This window comes from Camelus ferus, chromosome 4 (genome assembly GCF_009834535.1).
Source record: "Camelus ferus isolate YT-003-E chromosome 4, BCGSAC_Cfer_1.0, whole genome shotgun sequence".
Lineage (NCBI taxonomy): Eukaryota > Metazoa > Chordata > Mammalia > Artiodactyla > Camelidae > Camelus > Camelus ferus.
In genome coordinates this window covers 18823239-18831100 of record NC_045699.1, presented here as the reverse complement: position 1 = coordinate 18831100, position 7862 = coordinate 18823239, and the positions used below count along the sequence as shown (strand labels likewise).

General features: G+C 35.3%; 1 protein-coding gene across 1 annotated transcript in view; it reads left to right on the top strand.

Annotated features, from left to right (window-relative positions):
* Nucleotides 1-6792, top strand: part of DENND4C (DENN domain containing 4C) — a 69559-nt gene extending 62767 nt beyond the window's left edge. Inside the window, 3 exon segments of the mRNA XM_032477621.1 lie at nt 1942-2092; nt 3343-3407; nt 3592-6792. Of these exon segments, the coding sequence (XP_032333512.1) occupies nt 1942-2092; nt 3343-3407; nt 3592-3728 (353 nt within the window). The 3' untranslated portion in view covers nt 3729-6792.
* The last annotated feature ends 1070 nt before the right edge of the window (nt 6793-7862 follow it).

Sequence of the window (7862 nt, the reverse complement as noted above, 5' to 3'; positions counted from 1 at the left end):
AGTGTAATACTCTGTATCAATTTAAGACAAAATCCACATGATCATCTCAATAGGCACAAAGGATCAGTCTTAATCTGTTTGGGCTGCTATAACAAAAAACTGGGTAGCTTAATAAAAGGTTTTTAATTTATAAAATTTTTGTCACAGTTCTAGAGACTGAAAGCCCTAGACCAGGGTGCCAGTATCATCAGTTGAGGGCCCCATGTGGGTTGCAGACTTTTCATATCACATGGCAGAAGGGGTGAGGGATCTTTCTGATGCCCCCCCCCCCTTAAGGGCACTAATCCATTCATGAGGACTCTGCTTTCATGATCTTATCACCCCCAAAGGCCTCATCTCCCAACACCATCACATTGGGCATTCATCTTCAACTTACAGATTTTGGGGAGACACAAACATTTAGACTGTGGCAGGATATGAATAGACAGTTCTCCAGAGATGCACAAATGGCCAAAAGCAAATGAAAGGATGATCAATATCACTAGAAATCAAAGACATGCAAGTCAAAACCACATAGAGATACCACTTCATACTTACTAGATTGGCTGTAATCAAAAGGACAGATACTAACAAGTAGTAGTGAGGATATAGAGAAATTGGAACCCTTGTGCACTGCTGATTGGAATCAAAAAGTTTCACAATTCCTCAAGATGGTAAAGAGTTACCATATGACACAGCAGCTGCACTCCTAGTTATATGCCCGAGAAATGAAGACCTACATCCACATAAAACTTGGTACACTGTTTTCAGCAGCTTTCTTAATATCCAAACAGTGGAAAAAATGTAATGCCCATACAATGGAATATTACTTGGCAATAAAAATTAGTGAATACTGATACATACTATTAAATGGATGAATTTTAGAACATTATAGAAGCCAGTCACAAAAGAGAACAGAAAGTATGATTCCATGTATATGAAACAGAATAGGCAAATTTGTAGAGGCAGAAAGTAGGTTAGTGGTTATCTAGGGCTGAGGGGTTGGGAAGACAGAATGACTAATAGGTGGGTTGTTTCTGGAGGTGAAAAAATGTTCCAAAAATTGTGGTGATAGTTGCACAACTCTGTATTAAGGAACAGTGAAGTTGCATTATTATAGTTGGGTCATGTATGCTCTAAAATCACAGCCTAGCATCAAAATCAAATCTGTTTAGCAGGTAAAAAGAGCTAAGTTCAAAACCCACAGCCACCAGTGTTTCCTCTTGTATTGTGAGAGAACTTTGCTTTATGCCAGGTGCTTAAAATGAGGCTACCTAGGGAGCTTTTGGGTACATAGTCCCAATTCAACTAACATGGGTGTGTGTAATACAATTTATAGCTGCTGGGATTACCTGCAGTGTTAAGGTTTTCTTTTTCCAGGCCAAGCTTACATCATTGATTTTGTGTATTTTTAATGTTAGTATAATTCAGTTCAAGTATGCCACTGAAGCACTTTTATAATCTATGAAACCTGTACAAATAATTGTTCATAATAATTCTAGAATTGCCTGTGTATCAATTAGGATTATATGCTGCTGTGTTCAATAGAAAACTACAGAATCTTAAAACAGGTGAAGATTATTCTCTCACATAAAGAATTTATGAAGTAGACACTCCAGACCTAGTAGAGGCAGCTCCTCTATCATCAGGAACCCAGGCTCCTTACGATAGGCACTTTTTCCATCAGTAAGGGTGGTCACAAGATGGCTGCTGGAGTACAAGCTATCACAACTCAGCCTAAGCAGGAAGCCCTAAATTCAGGGAAAGGGCAAAGGGACAGACCTCTTCTATCTGAAAAAAGCAAGAAAAGTATCTTTTAGCTGCTCACATTGCTACATAATTTTACTTGTAAGGGGAAGGTGATGTTGAATAGACAACTAGAAAAATGCTACAACTCTGGGGAAAAAAATCAGTAATTAATGTGAATAAATGTATTCATTATTACTGTGTTCTTATTACTAGATTCTGAAAAGAAATTGTCTGTCCTGTCAGAGGAACAGCAAGCAACAAGCACTTTGGTGGAAACCATCAGGCAGAGCATTCAACATAATGATGTTCTTAAACCCATCAACCTGCTTTCACAGCAAATGAAGGTAGCCATGAAAAGACAGAGGTAATAAATCCAGTATTTTCTGCTTGATGTCACTTGAAATAATTTCATGTTTTCTAAAAAATTATCTTAAAAAATATTTCTAGTTACAAAAGAAATACTCATTGTAGAACATCTGATTGTTTTAGGAAGTGCTACCCAAATGTATACATTCATATTAGAGTACAAACATTTTAAGAGTGTCTCAGGGAATAGATTAAATTTTAGCAGTTCGATCATGTCTAAAATGCACTGAATCTTTGGGAAACATTACTGCTCTTCACTGGAAACCTATAAACATGTTAACGTTGTACGTACATACTACTTGGTCAGGCCCCGACACATATCTTGAGTTTAGGAGAAGAGAAACAGTTTAAGAAGTGATGGAATTACAAAGAAATATAGAGCTGTCCTGATCCTCTTAACTGTTTATTGTCTGCTAACAAGCTTGGATCAGTACTCATCTCAGTCTCAGCATAAATGAATTTTGTAGACGCTTCAGAAGGGGGTACATAATAAATTCTATCAAACGTTAACAGTGTCTCCAAGCGCCCAAGTTTCTTCAGTAATGGCATTTTTGAAGATAGTCTCAGACGTGATAGGGGAAGAATTCGTCATGAAAGCAGATAGATCCTTTTGTAATCTCAACTGTTGAGGTAGAGATTCTATCTTTCACAGGTTTAAGAGCAGCCAGTTTTGAGCATCTATAGCTTAAGGGCAGGGAAGGAATATTAGAAATGACATGTATGGCTTCTGAAGCTTCTCAAGAAAGCTACATGGAACATCAGAATCAGCATTACCGTCTAATTTTTTTTCCTCTATGTAAATAGTCAGAAATCAGTTCATAAGTTTACCCCCCTTTTTTAACAGCTTAGCCAATTCATTTTCAGTTTCATTTGTGACATTTTTATGTTCACAAACCAAAGTTGATTTATCTTTTACTATTGGGTTAGTTTCATACTGTGTGTCCAAGGGCTTTAGACTCATAACATACTTAGAAGCCCATCTGTTACTTTGTCATGTGGGAACACTGCTTTTTAAAGTTTGAGTTAGAATTTAGAATTAAAAGTTACCTGTTAGAGCTCCATGGACCCTTCACCCAGCTTCTTGCGAAAGTGACATCTCATATAACTGTAGTGTAATATCAAAACCAGTACACTGACATGGGTACATTACTGTTAACTACAGAACAAACTTTTTTCACTATTTTAAGGAACCTTCATATGGTATTTTTATGCCCTTTGACTATTAACCTTAAAATACTTATTTTATAGGAGTTTATACAGAGAAATCCTCTTCTTATCATTAGTGTCTCTTGGAAGAGAGAATATTGATATCGGTAAGTTGGTTATTTGGGGATTAATGGGGGTTTAGTTTTATTTCCTCAATTTTAAAAATCCTAACTGGTATGGGTAAATACTCCACTTTGCCTTTAAAAAATACCTCCACCTTTAAAGATGTATATAAAGTGATTTGACTACCATCTTTTAATGCATAGCTTTTGTATTGAAAATATCTTTCAGAGGCTTTTGACAATGAATATGGACTTGCATACAATAATTTACCTCCAGAGATTCTTGAAAGGTTGCAGAAAATTGATGCTCCACCAAGTATCAGCGTGGAGTGGTGCAGGAAATGTTTTGGAGCACCTCTCATTTAACAGGTTCAGTAGATTTTTGACACATAAAGCTGAGGGAATAGATTAAACCTGGAGACAGTAAAGGTTTATTCCAAATCATGAATTGGTGAAAACTCTTGGGACAATATATAATGAAATATAATTCATACCAAATCATCTCAAAATGTAAAAATGCCATTAAAATGCCCCAGGGTTTATTGATGTTGAAGATGTACAGCCTCTGTGTATCTGGTGGGAATTGATTTTGGGTTTCTCAGTTATCTGTAGTAGTTTAGAGAAACCGTTTTGCTATTGAGTTTGGGGAATGGCACATTTTAAAACTTGCCTAACCCCAAAAGAAATGAAATATCTCAATTGTAAGAGCATCTATTTGTGTATGTGTGTATATATGTGTGGCTATGTACATGTGTACACAGCCATGTATTTATTAAAATTCTTAAGATTGCATGTTGCAATAGTTTTCTGAAAGGGGTCTCCAACAATTAATTGACTAATGACTATAGGTGTTTCATAGGTATCTCAAAATTATCCTTTATGTGATTTATTATCTTCCTTAATGGATTGTATCTTGAATATCCAGTTATTTTCTTTTAGCCTCTTCCCAATACCTTGTTAATTTGCAAAGACTTTAAAAATGTTGTAATTTGAGTGAAATCAAATCAGCTTCATAATTTAGAAAATTGAAACAATTCTTGTGTATACTGTCTTTGGCCCTGAAATTGTTCAGGCACATAAATTGTTGCTATTGGGTCAGTTTTAAAAACCTGTGGGATAAAGTTGCACTGCACACATAAATTCTATTCTTGTATAATACTTAGATTTGTATACCTATTTTTTGTGCATTTGTAAATACAGGGTTTTTTAGGTTGAATCATTTAAGTCTTAAATTTAAAACTTTTTTAAGCTTGTTGTCGGTAGGCTTAAGAAAATCATGACCTCAAATGTCTCACTCTTGACATTCATCATGCCTTAAGATACCCCTTAGACACAGTAAACTTGCCTTACCTCTCTGCGTCGTTTGAAAAGCCAGTGGTTGCGTGTGCCTGCTTCACAGAAATCATGCAGACTAAATCAGGTAATAAAAATTATTTCCAGATGGTACAGTTAACAGCACATATCTCCCTTTTATCACTATAATCTTTTAAAAATTGTTACTGTTATCAATCGTTTCACTATTTCAGGGTTAATAGGACCTATGCAAATTCTAGTTTCAATTTATCGTGAAAGTGCTAAGTGAAAGAACTTGTCATAAACTATGTACAATTCTTGCCTTAAAAATGGAACTTTTGCACTCTCTCAGTATGTATTTGTACAACTTAAGACTTGGTACTAGGTTTAATACCTAACATTTAATGCCCCAATAGAAAGTTTGGAATTACCTTGCATATATTTAAAAAAGTTGATTAAAATGAAAACTTCAAGTTTGCTATACTTATCTGTTCCATTTTTAATGCTCCTGAAATGTGTAGTTCAATTTTTTTGTAATCTTTAAAATAGTTGTTTCTCCATTTCTTTGTAGTCTTCATAAATTTAAATTACTTACCAAAGCACTTTCCACTAAAAAGCCTGTGATGATCTCCTTACATATTTAAGAATATTTGGCTATATTATATGAAATTATAAACTTTCTAATAGCTTTATATATAAATTAATAAGTCATTATATATTGGAAAGCTTACCCCGTGGCTGTCATTTAGAATAGAGGCTGATTTGTGCTATAATTGCTCAAAGGCCTTTTCTAAATACAGAAAGGATACTAAAAATTTACAGCAGACAGAAAACCAGGTATCAAGTCATTATCTACAGGTTTGGAAATGTCTAGAATGACTTGTATGAGACTCAATCCCTGAGAACTTCTGAAAGCACTCTTTCAAATAAGCCCAGACTGTTTAGTATTACCTTACACTTGTTTTGGATTTGGCATTTAACTGCATATTGGCTGACTATACACCAACCTGCAGAACCATAAATCTGCCATAAATTTGGGATATTCAGTTGTTAACCCTTTTATTCCATTTTTGGCACATTTAACATTTCTGCCGTGTTAAACCCTCAAAATATTTTCACTATCCTTTTTTAAAGTTCTGATCATCATCTGCCAGATTCCATGAGCTAAAATAGTCTAGGCCAGCCATTATCTGTTCACTTTAGTGACTGTACTCCTTGAAATCAGAAAGCAGCATAAAGTTCTCATGTTTTATGCAGTAGAATCACCCCAGGTATCAGTCAGAATTCTAGGCTTACACCAGATCTGCCTTTTGGCCTGTAAGTTACCCACTATGATTCAAACCATAGTTTATCAAACTATGCTATACTATGATATACTATGGTTGGTTATCTTTTTAAAATGCTACAAATTCTATTTCTATTTACATTAATATAAATTAGTAATATATGATTATTAGTAAGTTAAACATAGAAAAGTCTTAAGAGCAATGGGAATCTCTAATAATAATGTTGCTTCTTACAGTACAGTCCAGGGGCTGGCATTATTGGCTTCCTTGGGAAGTTTTCTGAATTGCAATCTACTTTGTGCCAGATCCCCAGGTGACCTATTATGCACACTTAAAATTGTGAAGCACTGCTTCAGTCTCTACATGTTAAAGCCACTTGAAAATTTTACTCACCTGTGGTTAAGATACTCTAGCAAAGGAGCTCCTTTTCTTCACCCTTACTAATGTGCCTTAAGACCATCTCTTCTGTAATGTTTGAAAGGAGGTTCTAAACTGCAATTACTAAAGAAACTAGATGTGGTACATTAGAAAAAGTACTTTCTCTCTGCATCTTTCATTGATGCAGATTTCTAAAAACAGGCACAATCAACTCAGTATGAAACAGTAAAAATATGAATAACCATTTACTAGAGTTGAAAAGCTTTCTGTTAATGCATTAAATTTGCACTGGTTTTAAAAGCTTTGTGAACTATTGTGAGCTATTTTAAAATGGTATCCATTCACTATGCTTTTAACAAGGTATCCTTTTTACACATGACAAATGTCCATCTTCACAAGGGCACTTTTTGTGTATTATGTATAGATCTTTAAGGGAAATTGTATTCCTCAAAATAAAGTGTATCAAAGATTAATAGTCCTAGTCATTTATTTCCCCTACATTGTTCCATGCCTTGCTGAAAAGGTAATGTCTTATGCTAAAAATCTTTTTCTAAAAAGACTCTCCGCCAGGTGGTGTTAGGAAAGGGGGAGAGCTGGAAAGCCACATGTAAACCAATGAAGTCAGAACACTTCCTCATACCATACAAACTCGAGAACATCAGCAAAACATTCTGAGTCTCCCAAGGCAATAGAAATAAAAGCAAAAATAAACTGAGACCTAATCAAACTTAAAAGCTTTTGCACAGCACTCTAAAACGAAACAACCCACAGACTGAGTTATCTGCAAAAAAATGTGACCAACAAGGGCTTAATTTCCAGGATATACAAAACACCTCATTTAACTCAAAAACAAAAAGCCCAATTAAAAAATTGGGAGAAGACCTAAATAGACACTTCTCCAAAGACATACAATGGCCAACAGTCACATGGAAAAGATGCTTGACATCACCGATTATTAAAGTAAACCCAAGTCAAAACAACAATGAGGAATCACCTCACACTAGCCGGACAGTCCACAAACGATAAATGCTGGAGACTGTGGAGAAAAAGGAACCCTCCTACACTGTAGGTGGGAATGTAGTTTGGTGCAGCCACTATAGGAAACAGTATGGAGATAAACTAGTTTAAAAACTGAAATACAGTTTTCTCTAAATATGTGCCCAGGAGTGGGGTTGCTAGATCAAATGGTAACTAATTGGAAAAGATACATGCACCCCAATGTTCATAGCAGCACTATTTACAATAACCAAGCCATGGAAACAACCTAAATGTCCATCAACTGATGATTTAAGATGTCGTGTGTACACACACACAAATGGAATACTACTCAGCCATAAAAAATGAAATGCCATTTGCAGCAACACGGACGAATCTGGAGATTATCAAACTAAGTGAAGCAAATCAAAGACAAATATACAATATCACTTATATGTGGAATCTTAAAAATACAAATGAACTTATTTACAAAACAGAAACAGACTCACAGACAGAAAAGAAATTCACCGTTACCAAAGTGGAAAGGGGGCAGGGATCATCTAGGCAT